At 39.0% G+C, this 22,480-nt stretch overlaps 2 protein-coding genes and 1 non-coding gene across 3 annotated transcripts in view; 2 read left to right on the top strand and 1 right to left on the bottom strand.

The window, feature by feature from the left end:
- The first annotated feature begins 707 nt into the window (after positions 1 to 707).
- LOC131336171 (callose synthase 3) overlaps positions 708 to 22,480 on the top strand; it is a 47,433-nt gene continuing 25,660 nt past the window's right edge. Inside the window, exons 1-21 of the mRNA XM_058371908.1 lie at positions 708 to 1,011; positions 1,136 to 1,370; positions 2,231 to 2,331; positions 3,030 to 3,154; positions 3,239 to 3,332; positions 3,499 to 3,609; positions 3,720 to 3,836; positions 3,980 to 4,072; positions 4,903 to 4,994; positions 5,637 to 5,763; positions 7,772 to 7,909; positions 8,025 to 8,101; positions 8,178 to 8,274; positions 10,855 to 10,980; positions 11,056 to 11,173; positions 15,286 to 15,620; positions 15,715 to 15,767; positions 15,855 to 15,915; positions 21,847 to 21,928; positions 22,007 to 22,056; positions 22,144 to 22,230. Of these exons, the coding sequence (XP_058227891.1) occupies positions 1,181 to 1,370; positions 2,231 to 2,331; positions 3,030 to 3,154; positions 3,239 to 3,332; positions 3,499 to 3,609; positions 3,720 to 3,836; positions 3,980 to 4,072; positions 4,903 to 4,994; positions 5,637 to 5,763; positions 7,772 to 7,909; positions 8,025 to 8,101; positions 8,178 to 8,274; positions 10,855 to 10,980; positions 11,056 to 11,173; positions 15,286 to 15,620; positions 15,715 to 15,767; positions 15,855 to 15,915; positions 21,847 to 21,928; positions 22,007 to 22,056; positions 22,144 to 22,230 (2,274 nt within the window). The 5' untranslated portion in view covers positions 708 to 1,011; positions 1,136 to 1,180. The remainder of the gene's footprint in view (positions 1,012 to 1,135; positions 1,371 to 2,230; positions 2,332 to 3,029; positions 3,155 to 3,238; positions 3,333 to 3,498; positions 3,610 to 3,719; positions 3,837 to 3,979; positions 4,073 to 4,902; positions 4,995 to 5,636; positions 5,764 to 7,771; positions 7,910 to 8,024; positions 8,102 to 8,177; positions 8,275 to 10,854; positions 10,981 to 11,055; positions 11,174 to 15,285; positions 15,621 to 15,714; positions 15,768 to 15,854; positions 15,916 to 21,846; positions 21,929 to 22,006; positions 22,057 to 22,143; positions 22,231 to 22,480) is intronic.
- Positions 9,121 to 22,480, top strand: part of LOC131336179 (uncharacterized) — a 47,350-nt gene continuing 33,990 nt past the window's right edge. Inside the window, exon 1 of the mRNA XM_058371921.1 lies at positions 9,121 to 9,136. The gene's annotated coding sequence lies outside the window, so the exon portion shown is untranslated. The remainder of the gene's footprint in view (positions 9,137 to 22,480) is intronic.
- Positions 12,023 to 12,129, bottom strand: LOC131308692 (small nucleolar RNA snoR100). The gene has a single exon (XR_009194530.1). It is a non-coding gene; the product is annotated as a small nucleolar RNA snoR100 (small nucleolar RNA).

The following is a 22,480-nucleotide window of genomic DNA, read 5'->3' as shown; positions in this document are numbered from 1 at the left end:
ATCTTGGCACAGACGGCTCGGATTTAATCCAAACTCTTACAAATTCTAGTCGTCCATTATTCGTATAAAAATTCGAGCGCGGATCAGCCGCACTACACGTGTAATGTGGGGGTACATTATAATACCCTGAGTCCATTTTAGTTTTGGTAGTGGGTAAAGAGAGAAATATGGTAATGTTTTTTTTTTCCAAATAGGGTAATGATTGGAAAGAGGAGTAATGAGTAGAGAGAGGAATGAAAATAATAATTGAAAAAAAGAGTAATAATTGAAGAGAGAAATAATGTAATAATTAAAAAGTAAAAACAAAACAAAGTTAAATTTGAAAACGAACAAAATGAATGTATTTACGAAAATAATTTTTAAATTCTTTTACACCTCTCAAAAGATTTTATTGAAATCTATTAAACAAAATTTATATTACAAAAAAAAAATATTTCAGTAAGTGCGTTATTTTTAAGCTTAAAAATTATAAATAATTAACCCTCCCCGGAATGAAAATTGGAAAAGTTCCAATGGCGGTTAAGAAAACCCAGTGGCACCCCTCGTAATATTCGGTACAATTTCGAAATTCTTCCGCAGCTATCCTTTTCACACACAGAATCATGGTCCCTTTGTCCGGGCCCACTCCCCACTCAAGTAAATTCCCCTGTTTTTTCAATAAACTTTCCTCTTGGGTCGCACGTTCTTGTTCTTCCCCCACCCCAATCCCCACTCCCCCACGCGCTTGCGTTCTTTTCCTTCCCAACCTGCTTAAAGTTGCAGTATACACTCCTCCCCACCCCCTCAATCACTCTCTCTCTCTACTCGCTCTCTCTCTCTCTCTCTCTCCGCTGCTTTTTACTCTCTCTGCTAGGGTTTGTCCTCTCACTCACACCGCTGTATTCTCTTCCAACTTCACAAAATCTCTCCTCAATGCTCCACATTTTACTGCTTTCTGAACTCTCTTTACTTCACTCATTGCACTGCAGATGCTAGATTCATCAGTATCTACCTACCTTTCTTCACCGGCAGGTACTCTTTCTTTACTCTCTCTCTCTCTCTCTACTTTATCTCTCCTCATTCTCACTTTTTCGATTTTCCCCTGTTTACGTTCAAATTTTGCTTGGTAACAGTTGTGGTTTGTTGTAATGGTTAGGGATTTGTACTGGATTTTGAGATACTGAGGAGACTAATTTAAAAAATGTCGTCGAGGGGAGGGGGGTCCGACCAGCCGCCGCCGCAGCGGCGGATCATGCGGACGCAGACGGCCGGTAATCTCGGAGAGTCGATTTTCGACAGCGAGGTTGTGCCGTCTTCGCTCGTGGAGATTGCTCCTATTCTTCGCGTCGCCAATGAAGTCGAGAAAGCCAATCCGAGGGTCGCTTATTTATGTAAGGTTTTTACTCCTGCTGTGTTTTGTTTTATGCATTGTGTAAGAATTGGACAATGGTGATTAGGAAGCGTTTTTTTTACGTGTTTTACTTGCTTTTACGAGTAAAAACTATGAACAGTGTGTTTGGGTAGCGATGATGGGGTGGCTTCGGCTGTTGTTTCTTAACATGGTTATTGCGGTTCCTGCAAGGAATTCTGATGCCTTTGGCTCGATGCACTAATCTATAGTGGGCAGATTAGTGGTTCCTTCGACGAGGGGAGAAATGCTAACCTGTAATTATAAGGGACTCAAAAGTCTCATTGGGCTGGGACCTTTGATCTTTTATAGAAAAAGAATGTCGCCCGGGTAGGTGCTGTAGTTCAAAGAGGTTTTTTTTTTTTTTTTTTTGTAAGTTGGGCCATGGCTAATTCTACAATAAAATTAACAATAAGTGGAGCACAGCACTGTGTTTGGTCGACAACATAGCATCTCTAATATTTTATATTTAGGTCTCCCATATATTTACAATATCATGGTTATACAGTTCTATATTCCATGTATTGTTGCTATGTTATTTAGAAGTTTCAAATTTGTCCCTCATTTGCTACACGTAGGTTTCAATTTTAGTAGCTATATTGTTCTCCACAGTTGAGTTATATAGTCCCAAAGTGGTAAACTGAAGCACTAATTGCTCTTATCTCAAACCTGGAAATGTGTGCTGAATCAATTCAGCTCTTCATATGTGATTTGAACTTAACCAAAGTTCCTTAAGGAGGTTAACCCTTGTAGTTTATTATTATTATTATTATAAATCTTATGCATTATTTTCACAATATGTGCTCTCCAATGCTATGGTTGACATGGTGGTTCGGGATGTAGGTCGATTCTATGCTTTTGAGAAAGCCCATCGATTGGATCCCACTTCCAGTGGACGTGGTGTTCGCCAATTTAAAACTGCACTTCTTCAACGCTTGGAAAAGGTAACCATTTACAGTTCCTGTATCTTGAATAACTTTGTAGCGACATTATAATGTTAAATGTGTATGAAAAATGCTTGACATGCGGTTATATTTTGGATGATCTGTCACCTCATGTTACAGTGATGAATTTCATTTGGAGGGGTGTCTTAAATATGTCCTACACTTTTCTAGTTGCGTGAATTATTCTATAGGATTTATCTTTCGGTCTCCTTTTGGCGTGCCTACACTGTGGCCTAACGTCTCCATGTCGGACACGTATACATGAGGCAGTTGTGCTTCTTATCTCCTACTTACAGACCCAACCTTATTTATACAAGCCTCCGATGTGGGATGAGGTCATTACAACTTATTTGTGGCTAGCGCCTAGTGGTGTTGAAATTTGTTACCATCTTCATTTTTCAAAGTATTCGTCGATTTGATTGTCCATCGTAAATCTTATTAATGACAAGATGGATTGCCTGTCTGCAAGCAAAGATTTAGATAATAAAACTCGGTTACCCATTGCTAGGAACTCAAATCCATCTTATGAAAGCTTTTTTTGCTCATCTTCCCTGGGTGAGGGGTCGTAGTTAGGACATTCCAATCCATCTTACTGACATCCGTCCTTCAAATCTTGCGCCGAGTGTTTCTGTTGTTGCTTATAATGTCTAAATTATTGTCTTCCTATTTGTTGAAGTTCTTTCTATAACTTGCATCAGGAGAATGAACCTACTTTCATGGGAAGAGTTAAAAAAAGTGATGCACGTGAGATGCAGAGCTTTTATCAACACTACTACAAAAAATATATTCAAGCTTTGCAAAATGCTGCTGATAAAGCTGATCGGTGAGTCTTGTGAGGGATATGAGTCAACTTAAGCCAGCATACTCAGCACTTGCTATACCAGTTGTTTGTTTATTTGCCTGTCAGTGCACAGCTCACCAAGGCGTACCAAACTGCTAATGTTCTCTTTGAGGTTCTGAAGGCTGTCAATCAGACACAAGCTGTCGAAGTTGATCGTGAGGTGACACTAAATGCCATTTTAACTTTTCATCTGATGTATTGCTTAATGAAGGAATTTTTTTATGTGGGTTTCTCGTAAATTCAAAGCTTAAACGGCAAACTTAGAATTGTGAGTGTGTAGGGGGTGTTCTCCACTTATTACTTGGCCTAATGATTGACTTCCACAGATATTGGAAACTCATGATAAAGTTGCAGAGAAGACTCAGATATACGTCCCTTATAATATTCTTCCTCTTGATCCGGATAGTGCAAATCAGGCAATTATGAGATATCCAGAGGTTTGTTGCCTAACCTGGAGGGTTGTTGACTCAGGGTTTTTTTAGCCCCACTTTCCTTTAACCTTCTCCTAAACGTATTTGAATTACTATGGTTGGTTGTATGATTGCAGATTCAGGCTGCTCTTGTAGCTCTTCGCAACACCAGGGGTCTTCCTTGGCCTAGGGACTACAAGAAGAAACAAGAGGAGGATATTCTAGACTGGCTACAAGCCATGTTTGGTTTTCAGGTGACAGATAACATTTGTTTGTCTATGAATTTAGATCTTGTACAATTGTGTTTGCGAAATGCTACTTGAATGTGAAGAGGAACAAATTGTAGTTATTTCTCTGTGTTCAAGGAATTTGATTCTGTGAATTAATTGATTTGCAGAAGGATAATGTGGCAAATCAAAGGGAGCATCTCATTTTATTACTTGCAAATGTACACATTCGGCAGTTCCCAAAGCCTGATCAACAACCCAAGGTTTGTTTTCTGAATCATTTTGTTCATTGCGGGTATATGTCATACAATCATCACCTTTACAAGTATCAAATACTCTACTTCTAGCTTTCCTCCGACACCACCCATATTCCATCAAATAACAGATGACATGGCTACCTTTGTCTATCTGTATAGAGGCTTCTGCTTCATCACCTGACACCACTGCCAGTGCCAGGTTCATGTTGCTACCTCTGCATCGGCCCATGAAACTCATCACTATTGTCTTAGATATTACGTTTGTCTATTTTCTGCCATCACTATTTTTTCAGAACACATTTCGAAGTGGAATTTAAATTCATCACTCGTAATTTTGATGGGCGTTCCCTTTTCACTCATGATTTTCTGCCAAAGGTGTCGAATTAGCTTACCATCTCTCCCGTAAGTTTGTTTGCGTATGTATGTGAACAAAAGTGATTAATGTTGTTAGGGAGGTGTCATGTGTATTTATGATCAGACATCAATGATGTCCCATGACACCTCTTGGAGATAATTATTTGCAGACTGGGGTTCTTCTAAAATCTAAAAACGAGTTAGAGGACCAGATCGCAATTATGAGGGGCCAGATCATTTTTAGGGCTTCTTCCTGTGTTGTAATCAGTTCTGAGTTCCGTATGCAAAGCATCATGTAAAAGTCCCCTTCTAAGTGTTAAGTAACAAAGTTCAAATTTGAAAGTGGTTGATTTTGGTTGTTTACAACTTATTAAGATTTTAAGAGCTGGAGTTTTTGTCTGACGGAGTCTTTACATTTATTTGGTAGTTTTTTTTTTTGTATGGGAGACGCTCATTCAAGTTTACTTCTTCTTTGTGCTTAGTTGGACGAACGTGCATTGAATGAAGTGATGAAGAAACTTTTCAAGAGCTACAAAAAATGGTGCAAGTACTTGGACCGCAAAAGTAGTCTTTGGTGAGGCTTTTGAACTTAGTCTGGTGTTTAAAATGAAATTTCTCCAGATACTATCTACACCCTTTTTTGTGTTGTCGAGGAGAGTTGCTCTAATCAATATTGCTAGAGAAGTTGACAATGTGTTGTCCAACATGTTCATGAGTTATAGGATGTTGTGGTGGGATGTCATGCAGACATGAGCTGTTTTATTCGTAACTGAAAGAGAATTATGCAAGGATAAAACAATGTTAGCCATAGAAATCTCTGTGGTATCTGACTTGACGTGTCTTGATTGAAATGAAATTTCTCAGATACTATCTACACCCTTTTTTGTGTTGTCGAGGAGAGCTGCTCTAATCAGTATTGCTAGAGAAGTTGACAATGTGTTGTCCAACATGTTCATGAGTTATAGGATGTTGTGGTGAGATGTCATGTAGACATGAGCTGTTTTATTCGTAACTGAAAGAGAATTATGCAAGGATAAAACAATGTTAGCCATAGAAATCTCTGTGGTATCCGACATGACGTGTCTTAACATGCGAGCTGTGTTTCTTCTATCTTTTAAGAGAGTCTATTGTCTATGCTTGTTTGTAGAAGAGTTTTCAAGCATACTCTATCTTTCATCACAAGTGTATCATTTTAATTCTGTGCTGTCAACTGCAGGTTACCTACCATACAACAGGAAGTGCAGCAACGTAAATTACTATATATGGGCCTATATCTTCTTATATGGGGTGAAGCTGCAAATCTAAGATTCATGCCAGAATGCCTTTGCTATATTTATCATCACGTATGCTTTAAAATGTTTCTTTCTTTGTTAGATAGATACTCTTTGATTTATTTGCGGCTTTACAGTTTCTACTCAGGCTTCATTTTGTTATTATTAAATCATCCAACTCAAAACCAATTGCATGTGATGATTAATCAATGTGGTAGAATTAATCTGTGGATCCAATGGATCACTACAAAACAAATTATAGATGACACAAACAAAGGGGTGGAATAAATGTGGAGAGGTTTTCCAAAAGCAACCCCATCTCTGATTCCATGTTAAAGTACTCAATTAAAACCAATTGGCAATGAGTGGAAGGGCACCTAGGCTTATATACTAGGCTTTGAGGTGATAATAATGTTATTAAAAAATTAAACTATGACATGATAAAATGGATGGAAGGAAAGAGTCTTTAAAGATTTACCAGAAAATAAGACAGTGGTATTCAAATGGCATGAGAGTGGTTTAAGTTCAAACAAGAGTTGTAGTTGTGTGGGTTGAGGTCTGTTTGAGTAGATCTTCTCGATGGACCCATTTAAGAGAAGATTCATTGGAGTAGAAGGATAAAGTGAGAGTCTGAGGATGTCTCTCTAATCTGATCATTCCTATGCATTGAAAAAACTAAATAAAAACTTTGTTTGTTGATTTAAAAGAACTGTTTGAGTAATAGTCATTGACATGGTGCTGGAGTCTGAAAATCTTGATTTTGAATTTGAACTCTTCCTTTTAGCCAAGCTTGGCATCCTCGTGGTAGTGAACTTGGCTGCCCAAGATGGAAAGGGGGTGGGGGTGGATGGTGATAATTTATACGTTAAGGACCATTTGGCATGTTGGTTAGGTTGCGCATGGTATGTTTTTATATGTTAGTTGGACAGATCATGACAGGTATGGGTAAACATTAGAGTTCAATATCTAGTTATATTAGTTTACGAACACCCTTAACCTAGTATTATGCAAGGAGAAATATCCCACATCTATTTTCAGCTGGGCTAATGTTTAGCATGGTTACTGTTACAGCTTGTCCCACATTGGTGAATAATCACCTCCAAAACTAATATGAGCTTGGGCGGCCTCTCCACTCATTGTCAACTGGTCTTGAGTTGGATGCTTTAACATAGTATCAGAGCTAGGCTTTCAGAGGCTTTTGGACAAAACTCTATGTTGTTCTTGGTTGGTTGCCCATTTGTTGTTGATGGTTGATCGTTGTTGTATGTCTTCAAAAGTTAGAATCGTTTGTTTACCTCACCACGTGCGAATCCGGGGTCACACATGCGGGGAGTGTTCGAGCTTGTCCTACATTGGTTAATAATCCCCTCCAAAACTAGTATATGAGCCTGGGCGGCCTCTCCACTCATTGCTTGTTTCACATTGGTTAATAATCACCTCCAAAACTAGTCTTGAGTTGGATGCTTTGGCAGTTACAATCATAGCGAGAGTTTGTGAAAAAATAGATATTGTAGGTTGCGTGTCTGTGGGTCTCACTCCTCTGCCTACCTGTGGCAGTTACTACACAGAGAGTTGTAGGGTTTTTATTGCCAAGGTTTCCAAGAGTGAAGTCTACACTAGTATCCCTATCTGGGTATCTCCTAAGAATAAATTCACTTCTGGATCTATCAACTTTCCTATGTATCCTTTCTACTGTAGCTAGTGCATGAAGGTGTGGTTCAGGTAGTTAGTCTGTAATATGAAATAGATTGTCGTACTTTTGATGTTGAAGTTTAAAAGGTTATACATATTTGTGCACCTCTTGTCTTTTGGCAAAAGAAGTTGATTTTAAAGCAGCTATTAGGCATTGATCTCAACCTTCCTTTGTGGACAGAGTCAAATCAAGAAATCTAAAATAGCATTAACTAGTCCTTACTTTTTTGGACCCGTCTTTGATCTTACATGGTTTTTTTGCTTCCATGGATCAAGAGACAATTTCTTCTTTAGTAGAGTGGTAGGTAGTGACAAATGATAGTAAGCAATGAACACATGATGCTGAACATATGTTGTTGGTTCTCGTGTTTGTTTCTTCTTATTTTAGATGGCATTTGAATTGTATGGAATGCTCGCTGGCAATGTCAGTCCCATGACGGGAGAGAATGTTAAGCCTGCCTACGGAGGTGAAGATGAGGCTTTCTTGAGGAAAGTTGTTACTCCTATTTACGAAGTGATTGCACAGGTATTGCAAGCCTTGGTTTTCAAATCTCTTCCGAGTTTGGGTTTTGTCTTTGTGCCGATGTCTATAATCTTATTTGCTGACTTCTATCGCATTATTTTTACTTGGACTCTAAAAGGAAGCTGCAAGGAGCAGAAAAGGGATATCAAAGCATTCGCAGTGGAGGAACTATGATGATTTGAATGAATACTTTTGGTAATTCTTTTTGTGGGACTCAGCTTTTGCTTGATTTTATCTCTGTAAATACTAACTTGACCTTTTAAAATTACAGGTCGGTTGACTGCTTTCGATTAGGTTGGCCAATGAGAGCTGATGCTGATTTTTTCTGTCCTCTTATAGATGAACATCATGTTGAGAAAACTAATGGGGTATGCTTTAGTTGGAAATATTTTTGCTACGATTTTCATTTTCCAGTCCCATATTTGTACATTAGGGCCTCGTTTGATAACTGTGATAGACAGGGTGGGCTTCGTAATAAGATGAGATTGGGATAGGATTCGTAATGAGATGGGATTAATGTGAGGTTGTTAAATCACCCTCTCATGTTTGTTTTGCACGGGATTAGACGATGGGATTATTAATACTATGTTTGTTTAGGTCTGGATGGGATAGGATTACACCATAATTTCCCTTTATACCCTTAAACCATAAGAATAAAATTAAAAATTTATTGTAAGGTTAAATAAATAAAAAGTATGCAAATATTTTGTTTGCTAAAAAATTATATGTACAAGAAATCATCATCCACCAAGTAATTCAGGAGAATAACCGTTCCACTGGGGCAATGAGAGGTAATTTTTTTTTTTTTGTTACTTCCAAAATTGAGAGGTATGCTTCGGCTTCTCCTATCAATGAAACAAAAAAGTCAACTTTTTCCGTTGAAGTACACACATAGGATTGTTTCTTTTTCTGTTTAAAAAAACTGAGAGGTGTGTTGGGGGTTATTGTGGGGAATAATAGAAATTACCTTGGGCAATGAGGTAATTTTGGACTACAAGCTTGGGCCCTGGTGGGAGAAGGTATTAGTAATCCAACACAATGGTAGGATTAGCATTCCCATGTGATTAGTAATCCCCTCCACTTTTGTGCAAACAAACAAGGGATTAGTTGGCCCACAACATTAGTAATCATGTCCCAAGGCCTAACACACTTGTCAAGATGTTGACTTGGATGTTTCAAGTGCATCAATGCATCCTTTTTTAAATGACCAACAACTTCGTTTCAATATTGGTAACTGCGTCTTTGGGGTCCTCCCCCTGCCTGTATACTCAAGGTAATAATTACATTTTGTTTGCTCATTGCTGTTGAGCATTGACATCAACTGAACTATTTTCATGTTCCTGGTGAGGTATGTTTCTCATGTGAAATGGAAAAAGCTTGTTGCTGGAGTTTTTCTGTTATACATTGTGAAATCTTAGTCTAAGGAAGCATTTATGCAGTTTGCTTTAACAGTGTGCTTGCGTAAAATGCTTTGAGAGCTGAAGGGTATATGGAAAATATAAGGAATATCAATGGCATATCCAATATCCTTGTAGTGTATGTCAGGTTTGGAAGTACTCAGTGTTATAAAATTTGTAATTAGTCGGCGAGTACTCAGTGCCTAGGCGCTAGTCGGCACTTGGCCAAGGCTATTATGGGGTAGTCGGTGAGATTAGTTAGCCGTACGACTAATCAGGAACTAGTCAGCATTAGTCATGGAGTAGTTGGCAAGTCAGGAGTAGTTGCTGATTCAGGGGTTATTTGGATCTTGGTACCGACTTGTCATATAGAGAGAGAGACGAACAGCTGTCAGTCATCGCTGGAGCTGCCAGATCTAGAGGTTTCAATCACCGGAGAGGTAATGTTTGTCATATAGGGCAGAGAGAGAGAGAGAGGTACTCAGGAATTCTGATCGCTAAAGTAATTTAGGGCTGTTTCGAGATGTATCTGGAGAAGTATATATATAAAGGGTAATTTTAAGATTTTAAAGATTAGTGACCCCTGAGTTGCAAGGATAATATAATATGACCCTATAATTTGATGAAATTATACAAAATTCCCCTTTCATAGTTTTCTTTTTTGTCATTTTCTTACTCAAGACTCTGGGGAGAGGGGGAAATAATTTTTATTTTTTGATAAAAATGAAAAATCAGACTAATTGCTAGGCGCCGACTAATCTCCGATTACTAGGCCTAGGCGCTCGAAGGTGCCCGTCTGCCCGACTAGCGCCAAGCGACTTTTACAACACTAGAAGTAAAGTTGTTCTGAAAGATTGAGTTGATTGTATCTTATCCACGCCTCATCCTCACCCTTCCCTACTATCTTTGGGGTGATTATCCTTTTGACGGTGCCTAGGGCGTCTCATTTTTTATTCCTTAGTTATTATGTAGTGTTTGTAAACTTGGGTTTGGTTTATTTCTCATAGTCTTACAGAGACATTCAAGTAGACAAGATTAGACATGGACACATGGTTGTGACTCTGTGCATCTTTCTAGGCTTCTTGTGGTCGCTATGCGTTATGTGCTGCTCATTTGAAATACGCATTGGGTTTATTTGAGCATTGCCTCTCATTCATTTAACATTGCCTCTCATGCATTTTGTGAGAGATTTAATGACGTTTTGATAACTTAGGTGTTAATTTGATTTATTGGTGTTTGGAATCCCAATGGCGGGCTATGCATGTTAGGGGAGGATAGTCTTCTTCTGTTTGTTTTCAGTTATAATGCTTTCCCAGGATTTCTCTACAAGTCCTGCTGTAGTTAAATGAAGTATATTTGTGACAGATATTAGCAAATAGTCAATAAAGTGGTTGAGATCCTTCAAAGTCCACCTCTCTCTCTCTCTCTCTGTTTCCAAATCCACTACTAATTGAGAAAGTCCTTGTTTATCCACCAGTAATGTTCTTAAAGGGTGCCTTAAATGTTTTGTCTGGTGGGACTTTAATTAATATGAATTTTGGCGATCTTCAGGATAGCAAGCCAACCGTTGGTAAAGATCGGTGGGTGGGGAAAGTCAACTTTGTGGAGATACGATCATACTGGCATATGTTTAGAAGCTTTGATAGAATGTGGAGTTTTTTCATTCTGTGCTTACAGGTAACTGTTTCTTGAATATGTGAGGTTATTTATTTCGAGCTATAAGTATTGTTATACTCCTTTATTCCTCTGAAGGCCATGATAATTGTTGCTTGGAATGGCTCGGGGAACCCAAGCTCAATCTTCAGTTCTGATATTTTCAAGAAAGTTCTGAGCGTTTTTATAACAGCAGCGATATTGAAGCTTGGGCAAGGTAGAGTATTTCATTTCATTGCTTTCATGATGCACACCTATTTGCATTTTTAACGCTTGTTTTTAAACTATTTGTTTTGCTTTCTTGTGTCTGAGCATACGATGATGTTATTATTACGTGCTTGAAGAAAATGATGTAGCCTTTATTTTAATCATTCGAATTCCAACCCTCCAGTAATACAAGAATACAACATTCTTTTCAAATGTAAGTACAAATATTCTTAAAAGTGAGACAAAAGAGTTTCAAAAATAATAGTACTATGGGACATGATGGGTCCTAAAATGGAAGAGTCTCTAAATATAAATGGTTCGCCCAATACTCCAATCCGGTTGCACCTTTTCCACACCTGAAAAAATAGTACGGTATACAACATGACCTGAATAAAATTGGCTTTAAATAAAGATGAGTCAAAAAAATAAATGATGATTGCCAGTCAAATAGAGTCAGATCATACATTATTATTAATGACTAAAATGAAGCCTCGTACGCGGATATTGGTAGCCTGCCAAGCGCCATATGGGTGAAATCATATGCACCACTCGGGCCGCATAGCTGTAGCCTTAGGGGTAGTTACCATATATCCTTATCTCTTCACATGGTGGGCTTGTATATGCCACCAGTCATGGCATTCTAGCCAAAAAATTGTTGTGCATCAATTCCAAGAAAATAATCATGCCACTGAGTTTGTTAGCTCAGTAGATTAAAATCAATACAAACAACAACTGAACCCATGTAGTCTCCGATCATTGGGGGTAAGGGCGGGGGAGGATTGGAGACAGACATAACCTTTGGCAATATGCACAAAGTGGCTGCTCTCAAAATACCATTGAAACAGTGGCCCCCTATATCTGTTTTGTTGCGGAACCCTACCCCCAAATCAAAGCCAATGACATCAAAGAAGGCAGGCCTAGAGACCCAATTCAATTTATGTGCACATTACCATGCTTTCTTCATTGATAGTCTAGAGCATCGGTATGCATAATTATTAAAATCAATACAAACACATGACTAAAATGTTTTACTCATTGCAAAGAGCTTTAGCAACAAAAAATTTCTTAGTATCGGATTACATCATATTAAGATCATAGCCGTTGGACTAGTAGGTTCCCCCTCGCGAATAGCACTCCAAAATTCAATCTCAAACTGAGTTGATTTACCCATTTGATTACCGAGTTGGAGATTTCTATAGTTTTGGTCTCCATCTCATTTTTCTCTCTCGGATGCTCACAATGTCTACTTTCTCTCACACTATCCATTTGATCAGGAGCTGAAGTTCACTAATGTGATACTTGTTTCTTATCCCCGATTCATTAGCGTGTAGAAATGTAGAATTAAGAGTCTTGAGATTAGTAGTCCCAGGCTATTTGTAACGCAAGAGTATTACTTGAGGCCTTGTTTGATCGGAGTCTAAAACATACATGATTAAGAGTCCTGGGATTGGTAGTCCCAGGCTATTTGTCGTGGGATAAATTCCACTGTTGGGTTTTTGGAAAGACCAAATTCTAATTTTACATTAAAGACACTGGCCTAATTGCATGCTTTTACACATGCAATTCATCCAGAGGTAAATTGGAGTTTTGTTGTGAAACTGAAGAAACAAAAGTTTCAAGTCCTTAGCAAATCGAATGTGGAAATCACCTCAGGAAGGGAACTATCGTGGAGCTACGGTCGCCAAAGACGCAGAACCATAGAAGGTGATTCTTGCGATCTTAAGACGGTGATTCCCCGACCTTTTGTTTCTTCTCCTGCTTCCCTCGACTCTTTCTCATCCCAAAAAACATCCTTCCAACTGATAACCTTACTCTTTAATCTAAATTATCACACTACACAAATCCAATCAATTGATTTATTAATAGTTTCTGTGGCTGTGTGCCTTCATATGAAAAAGAAGATACGGGATGTGCCAGAGTTCTACCTCTCCAGACTATTGGTGATTCCAGCAATCTTTCAACCGGTTTTCGCTTAGGATGTATTCAAAGGAGATTTCTGATTAATAATTGTAGTTCAAGAAGTGAGCAATTTTCGTAATTCTCAGAATCTCAAATACCAAACAGAGAAACAATATGATAGTACTACATGTACCCAATATCAAGTGAAGAAACTGATAGAACCCCGCATAACTATTGATCTCCAAAACCAGTCCCATCAACCTAACAATACCCATTGAAGTTGGGCTGCAAAAAATTGTGGAAGTGCTTGAGGGTATACCGAAGCAACTACTGGGCTAGAGGATGAAATTTCATGTAACATCGGTTACTTGGCAACCTCGAACACACGTTGAAAAAATCAGAGGAGCTGCACGATGGGCTACGCATAAATTTGTCTCTCACACATTTCATCGAACACGTAAAATGCAAGTTACGTTTCTTACCTTCCACGCAGCTTTCAATGTTGTTCTTGACGTCGAGACCTCGGTGGAGATTCGAGACTGCGGTGGATTTCGTCGCCGGTGACACCAGTGAGAGTGAGAGCCGTGGATTTCGTCGGAGTAGTGTAGATGAGAGAGAGAGATAAAAGGTTGCCCAGCAAACCCATTCTTCTTGCCAATGATGCAGATTCTCATAGAAACCCATTACCAGGGGAAACCCAAACGTCGACTAAGCTGTTTTTTTTTTTTAATCAACACAACAGAAGCTGATTGGTAGGGGGAAAAAACAAACTGATGGCGTTTTTGTAATATAATTGAAAGAGTGGGCACATTCTTAAGAGTAGGAGAACACACATCAACCATTGGAATCATTAGATCAATTCAATCCTAGCCATTGCAACAACTTGTATTTTGGGTGGGCTCTACACCATTGTGTTTTGTATTATTGATATAGATAATGCTAACACCTATATACGAATGCATGCACCCAACTCCCAACTCTCCACTTCTTCACACAACACCACCACTTCCACGTGTCCATCTCTAATAAAAAACTGTGCGTATGATCACATCACATAATAAAGCTAGCTTACCACACATTTGAATGCATGAAATCCAATATTTATACTAAATATAAACAACAACATACGTAATAAATTGTTTAACGTCAAATTTACTGTGGATGCAATTATAAAGGTTGGTTCAAAGGGATTCACTGGGTTGATAGTTGCATCCCAAGTTGTATTGAGTACATCACGAGCTTGTGAAAAGTTGAAACTTTCCTAGATATTTATGGAGTTAAAACAATGAGGAAGAGTGCCTTTTCTGTATGTTTTGGTATGATAGATCGGGAGAACTGACCAGAGTGTTATATCAAAGAGGGCCAGCTCACGGAAATGTGCCATCTAAAGAAATAAAATAATTTCTATTTGCCGCTTACTATGTAATACTACTGTCTTCTGATATTGACATATAGCTGTTAACTGAAAATGTGTCCTCATCACCAAGGATAGTGGATATATATATGATACATGTACTTGACTTCTAGAGACATGTTTTTCTTTTCCGCGAGGTTTCGAAATGGTTTTAACAATCATGGAGATAGACATTTGAGCGCAAATGAAAGGAAATCATTAGTTTTGTTTTGTTTGTTGGCCTTGGCAACATTACAACTGAGTAATTATGTTTGCGTATTACAAAAAGCGAAAAGACTTTGAGGCCATCTGGGTGTCAGTCAGGCCTTTGTGTAGTATTTGGTCTTAATGCTACATTCATGGCCATAACGAACTTTCTGAGGTACTGCTACTTCTGTTGTAGCAATTGGGATGGTGATTTTCTTACGATGGTATGATGACATAGACATGGATCTGCTCATTAGATATGTATACATATGCACATACATGAAAATATAATATGCAAGTGATTGTTTTCTTCACCTGCTTTCTGGCATTGATTGCCCTTTTGTCGTTGTATTTGTTTCTCATTTTGTTTTGATTATCCTTTCGTCCCGACTTTCTCAGAATTGTAGTTAAGTCGAAAAAATGTTCTTTGCGTATGAGAAGAATGGGATGCCTATTTGTTTTAGTACTTTCAACTGAATGTTCAACCTGTACATGCTTTGTTTGATGGTGTATTCTTCATTCGCTTTGGTTCCATTTTGTTTTAATTTAGTTATACTCGTGTTTTATCAGACATCTACTTTGTTAGTGCTGTCATATGACTGTTGTACATCTTAATTATGCAGCTGTCCTTGACTTTATCCTTAGTTGGAAAGCAAGACGGAGCATGTCAATCCATGTTAAGCTACGATACATATTGAAAGTTTTGTCTGCTGCTGCATGGGTGGTCATTTTGCCAATCACTTATGCTTATACATGGGAGAATCCACCTGGATTTGCTCAAACTATTAAAAGTTGGTTTGGCAATAATTCAAAATCTCCCTCATTGTTTATTTTGGCGATCACAATCTACTTGTCCCCCAATATGCTCGCTGCAATTTTGTTTCTTTTGCCCTTCATCCGCCGGTTCCTCGAGAGATCTAACTATAGAGTTGTGATGCTGATGATGTGGTGGTCACAGGCACGTCACTCAACTTATGGTCTGCATTTCAGTTGTTGACAAAGATAACCATTTCCGATAGTCATTGGCTAATAGTTTGCTTGATATCTGGCAGCCTCGGCTATATGTTGGAAGGGGGATGCATGAAAGCACGTTCTCTCTTTTCAAGTAATAGCACTCATGGGTGGAACTGCTTACTACTATATTAGAGTGAAATTATTTGGATTTTAGATAATATTTTGTTTTATCTTTCAGGTACACCATGTTTTGGGTTCTTCTTCTAATGACAAAGTTGGCATTCAGTTACTATATAGAGGTGTTTCACTTGTCCATCATGCATTCTTATTCGTGTTGATAGACTAGTTTTGGATTTGATCATTTGATAATTAGCATGTCTTTATGTTGCTTTTTATGGATCATCGTAAGGTTTGTTTTCTAGCCCATTTGTTTCCTCTTTGTGTGTGTGTGTGTGTGTGTGTGTATATATATATATATATATATATATATATTTTTATCAACTTATAGAAAATCAATCTTGAACTGGACCAGTCCAAACCAAACCAAAGCAACTTTTGGTTTGGAAAAAGGTTTGTGTCATGCCTTATTCGGGTTTTGTCTTTGACGACCTAGAGTCCTTTATTTGAATAAAGGGGGCCAATTGTGAGTAAGGTTGTGTGCAGCCTTCTCTTATATTTGATAGTCCATTCAATCTGCTTCTTGTTGGCATCCATCCATACCTCCAAAGTAACTGGCTTCCACCATAGAACTCTATTTTGAGAATATTTTCTGCAATTGCAGTTTCTCTGCCATGAAAAAGTGCCCCCAGTTTAGTCTCCTCCGTTGATGAGGGTGTGGGACAGGAAGATTGGGTACAAGCCTAATCTTTTGCATTCAAGCCTAATCTTTTGCATTTTATGCATCTTTTACAAAGTTGCTGCCTTCAGCAGTGTATAATGTATATTACATTTGTCGAAATACTTTGATTGATATTTATTCTTCTCACAATGAGGTACAATATATAGACCGAATACAAGGTAAAATAAGGAAAGAAAATAAAATAAAATAAAATCCCTAACTGATCCCTAATTGATTAGGTACTGATCCCTAATTGATTCTACCTAATCAAATCCCTAATTGATTCTACCAAATTGAGTAACTTCCTAATTACATTCAATACATTAAATACAGTCAACACTCCCCCTCAAGCTGGAGCATAAACGTCGTGTACTCCCAGCTTGTGACAAATAGTATCCATGGAAGTCTTGGGAAGTGCCTTGGTGAAAATATCAGCCAGTTGAGAACCTGAAGGAACAAAAGGAGTGCTAATATCTTTAGATTTCACCTTTGACCGAATGAAATGACAATCAACTTCAATGTGTTTGGTCCTCTCATGGAATATTGGATTATTAGCAATGTGGATAGCAGCTTGATTATCACAATATGGAGGAGTAGGACCATGTACCAGGATCCCAAACTCTGGTAGAAGTGTGCGCAACCAAGTCAACTCACCAGCGGTATGAGCCATTGCTCTATACTCTGCCTCAGCACTAGATCGTGCTACAACTGACTGTTTCTTACTTCTCCGTGTCACAAGATTGCCTCCTATAAAGGTGCAATAGCCAGTAGTAGAACGACGATCAGCAGGAGATCCTGCCCATTCAGCATCTGTATATCCTTCAATACGAAGATGTCCAGATGATTTGTAGAGAAGTCCACGTCCGGGAGCGTTTTTTAGATACTTCAAGATACGAACTGCCTCCATATGAGGAACTCGAGGACGAGTCATAAATTGACTGACAACGCTAACTGCATAGGAGATATCGGGTTGAGTAATAGTTAGATAAATAAGTTTTCCCACAAGTCTCCGATACATCTCAGGGTCGTCAATCAGCTCACCATCTTCAGGCATTAACTTAAGATTAGTCTCCATGGGAGTAGCTACAGGTTTAGACCCAATATAACCTGTATCTTTCAAGAGATCAAGAGTGTACTTCCTTTTTGATAAACTGATACCCGCTTTGGAACGAGCCACCTCAATGCCAAGGAAATATCGAAGCTTGCCTAGATCTTTGGTAAGAAAGCTAGAACCAAGATGGCGAATTAGTATTTGAATCCCAATGCTATCACTACCAGTGATGACGATATCATCCACATAGACCACAAGAATCACAATACCACGAGTGGTCTTTTTAAAGAACACGGAGTGATCAACCTGACTCCGAGTCATACCATGAGAAATAAGTATTACTGAACTTATCGAACCAAGCCCGCGGAGACTGTTTGAGGCCATATATAGATTTGTGGAGACGACACACACACTCCCCTTTGGACTCAAAACCGGGTGGTTGTGCCATATAGACAGTCTCAGACAGATCCCCATGTAGAAAGGCATTCTTAACATCAAGCTGGTGGAGAGGCCAATCAAGATTTGCCGCAAGAGAGATAACAATCCGTACAGAATTAAGTTTGGCCACTGGAGAAAAAGTCTCAGTATAATCAAGTCCATAGGTTTGGGTGAAACCTTTGGCCACAAGACGAGCTTTCAGTCGATCAAGAGTACCATCAGGATTTTGTTTGACAGTAAACACCCAACGACAACCAACAATATGTGCTCCAATAGGCTTGGAAACAAGGGTCCAAGTATGATTTATGGACAAGGCATGCATCTCTTCTTCCATAGCGGAGCGCCATCCAGGATGAGAAAGAGCCTCTAAAAAAGACTTAGGAACAACAACAGAAGATAGAGACACAGAAAAAGCGCGAAAAGATGGAGATAAACAATCATAGGACACAAATTGAGAAATAGGATGGAAAGTGCAAGAACGCGTACCCTTACGAACGGCAATAGGCAAGTCAAGATCCGGATCCTCAGACGGTGAAGGAGATGATGTGGGTAAAGAAGTTGGGTTTGCAGGAGCAATGGGTGGTGCGGCGGCGGAAGAGCGACGAAGACGAACATAGACCTGTTTTATGGGTGGTCGAGAAGCAGTCTCGGGAGGACGGACCGGTGTAATGGGTGGTCGAGGAGCAATCTCGGGAAGACAAGGTGACAGACCAAGATCAGCCAACATGGGTGGCTGTAACCGTGCACCTGCTGGGGAATAATATGGGACAGTCTCAAAGTATGTCACGTCAGCACTTACAAAGTGCTTACGTAGCAAGGGACTATAACACCTGTATCGTTTCTGTGTTCGAGAGTAACCAAGAAATATACATTTATAAGAACGAGGATCAAGCTTATCACGACCTGGAGAGAAATTATGTACGAATGAAACACAACCAAAAAGTTTTGGGGGGAGAGAAAAAAGATCCTTGTCAGGAAAGAGAATCTGGTAAGGAGTTTTGCCGTTCAAAGCTCGAGATGGCATTCTATTTATAAGATAATTAGCTGTAAGAACTGCATACCCCCAAAAATGTTTTGGAACATGCATGTGAATCCTAAGAGCTCGGGCAACTGCTAAAATCGGTCCATTTTTCCGCTCAGCAACCCCATTTCGTTGAGGGGTGGTTACACAAGTAGTTTGATGAATAATGCCATGAGTTTCAGTAAAATGCGTAAATTGATGAGAAATATATTCTTGGGCATTATCAGTCCGCAAAATACGTAATTTGGCATTAAATTGAGTGACAATTTCAGCATAAAAATTAGAGAACACAGAAAATAATTGAGACCGATCTTTGAGAAGATATACCCAAGTTAAACGAGAAAAATCATCAATAAACGTAACAAAATAGCGAGCACCACATAAACTTGTGGTACGAGATGGTCCCCAAATATCCGAATGAACTAAAGCAAACGGTTCTAAACTAGGTGACTCAACTCGTAAAGGAAAAGAAACCCTACGATGTTTATTGAGTTCACAAGTGTCACAATTAAAAGGAGAAAAACTAGGTAAATTAGGGACTATCTTGCGAAGATTGGCAGAAGATGGGTGTCCAAGGCGACAATGCCACTGGTAAGGTGTGGTAATGGAGTGGAAGGCAGATAACTTGGAAGGATTAGACGGCTGAAGGTAGTACAGACCATTCTTCTCATGCCCCCCACCAATCATCCTCTGCGTCTTGAGATCCTGAAATTCACAATGAGAGGGATAGAAGAGTACAGAACAATTGTGAGTTTGAGAAAGTTTATGAATGGAAAGTAGATTAAAAGGAAATTGTGGTAAGTATAAGACAAAAGTAAAAATAAGGCCAGAGGCACGATAAGTACCAAAGCCATGTACATGAATTTTAGTACCATCCGCAATAGTAACATAAGAAGGAACGGAAGGTGTAACGACATCAATAAGAAGAGACAAATCACCTGTCATATGATCAGATGCGCCAGAATCGAGAATCCATGGAGCACTGCCAGTACGAGAAGATGAGTGGAGGCAAGTATTACCTAATGAGACATGAGTCGCAATGGAAGTCGAAGATGCATTAGCCTTGTGAAACATGGAATCATACTCAGACCTAGAGATAGTAATCTGATCTGGAGGAGCCAACCCAGATGGCTCCCCCTCAAATGTAGCCTGATTAGCCCAAGCTGGCTTGCCATGAAGCTTCCAACAGAACTCAACAGTGAGATTGGTTGCATTGCAATGTGTACACTTCTTGGTGCCACGACCACCACGCCCCCACGGCCGCCACGTCGACCACCACGTTCATAAGAACCACTACGACTGTGGGGAGGATTAGAGTGGCTAAAATTCCCAGAAGATGGAATAAGACCAGTAGCAGGAGCAGCTAGAGCAGATGGAGTTGGATGCTCTAAAACAAAAGACTGAGGAGCAGCCCTTCGAACACGAGCAAAAGCCTCACCAACAGTAGGAACTTCCTTGCTGGAAAGAATTTGGGGACTGAGAGGAGCAAGTTCTGTATTCAGCCCGGACAAGAATTTGGTAACTCGAAATTCATCTCTGTATTTCTGCTGAACCTTTAAATCTGTGGTTAAAGGTTGATAAACATTTAACTCATCCCACATCCCTTTTAAGGTGGAAAAGTACTCATCAACCTATCGATCTCCTTGTTGGAAAGAGAATATTCTGATAAATCTGATAAATACGAGAGAGATTCTGTTCGGATGAATATAACTCATGTAAAGTATCCCATACTTCTTTGGATGTGTCAAGGCATGCAACATTGTTAAAAATATCAGGTTCAAGACTATTCCAAAGCAAAGTCATAATATATGAATCATTTTGAATCCAAACAGAATCTTCAGATGGGGCATCAGTGATATAGGAAGTCTCACCACTTGCTCGCAAAGAAACAGTCACAGCACGTGACCATGGCAAATAATTGGCCCCATTTAATTTAATTGAGGTGAGAGAACGACGATGAAATTGATCCCCAACAGTGTCCTTAGAGCCAGATGTTTCGGTTTTCTTATCCTTATCACCCATAATACGAGAGCAAACCAAAAAATAGGAATAAACCAAATATTACCAGATCTGGTGGGGATGCAACAGAGATAGCCGGAATTGATATGGTTTAGATGAGGGTCTGATGTTGCTGACTGGGGTTCAAGCAAGGTTGCCGAAGTCCGACTGAGTGGGCGGCAGAGTCTGTAGAAGGCCGGAGAAGGCAGTCTCAGTATTGCTGAGAACTGAGAGTACTTCGTCGGACAAGATGAATTTCTCAGATAGTTCTGAGAAACAGAGATCGTTCGAGAGAGAATAAAGACAGGCTCCCTGGCTCTGAAAAAAGAAGAAGATAAAGACGATACTTGGTCGAGAGACCAAGAAAAGAAGAGAAAGAAGAAATTAGGTTCTTGGAACCTGCTCTGATACCATGTCGAAATACTTTGATTGATATTTATTCTTCTCACAATGAGGTACAATATATAGACGGAATACAAGGTAAAATAAGGAAAGAAAATAAAATAAAATCAAATCCCGAACTGATCCCTAATTGATTAGGTACTGATCCCTAATTGATTCCTACCTAATCAAATCCCTAATTGATTCTACCAAATTGAGTAACTTCCTAATTACATTCAATACATTAAATACAGTCAACAACATTCATGATTCTCTTAAGTTCTTAGCTTTCCCAACTTTTTAGTAACCACTAACTGATTTACCCTTCATCTTCTCTCTTCTTTTTTCTCTAATATTTTTCTTGTCGTTTCTCTGATCTGTATGTGAGGAATTTTTAGTAACCATTAGCGATATTTGGAAAAGGATTGTTGTGATCATTTGGTTCTTTAATTTAAAATTATCTTGAATTTTATTACAAGTGTTATAATATTTCTCTGCTGCAGATAAGGCCTTTAGTGAATCCAACAAAAGCTATCATGAGTGTTCACATAACAAATTATCAGTGGCATGAATTCTTTCCTCGAGGTACATGAATAAATTGCACAAACTTCTGTATTTGTTATTTCATAAATTGATCTGTTCGTCTTGTTTACTGCTTTGCAGCAAAGAACAATATTGGTGTTGTGATTGCACTCTGGGCTCCTATTATTCTTGTATGACTTGTCTGATCGCTTATCCTTTCTTTTTGCTTCCTGTCTGGCTACTCTAGTCCAAAGTTCTAATGCACAGAGAATTTCTAGGTGTATTTTATGGATGTCCAAATCTGGTATGCTATATTTTCCACAATATTCGGAGGTATCTATGGTGCATTCCGTCGACTTGGAGAGGTCAGTGGAACTTCATTTCTTCACTCTATAGCTTCTGTACTTTATGCTACCACTTCTAATGCTTTATTTTGCTAATTGTTGGGAAAAAAAATCCTTCTGTTATTATGTTAATGTTCCGACGATATGTGTTAATGACAACCAAAAACTGGTAAGAACTAGGTGACATAGAAGATGGCTGTAACTTCTTGCTGAAGTAAGAGGTGGTCTGCGTGCCAACCTAATGCATAGTAAACTAGGCTCTATGCCAATT

The sequence above is a fragment of the Rhododendron vialii genome, chromosome 1a (genome assembly GCF_030253575.1).
Source record: "Rhododendron vialii isolate Sample 1 chromosome 1a, ASM3025357v1".
NCBI classification, from domain to species: Eukaryota; Viridiplantae; Streptophyta; class Magnoliopsida; order Ericales; family Ericaceae; genus Rhododendron; species Rhododendron vialii.
Note: the sequence above shows the minus strand (reverse complement) of the source record. Positions and strands in the feature narration are given on the sequence as shown.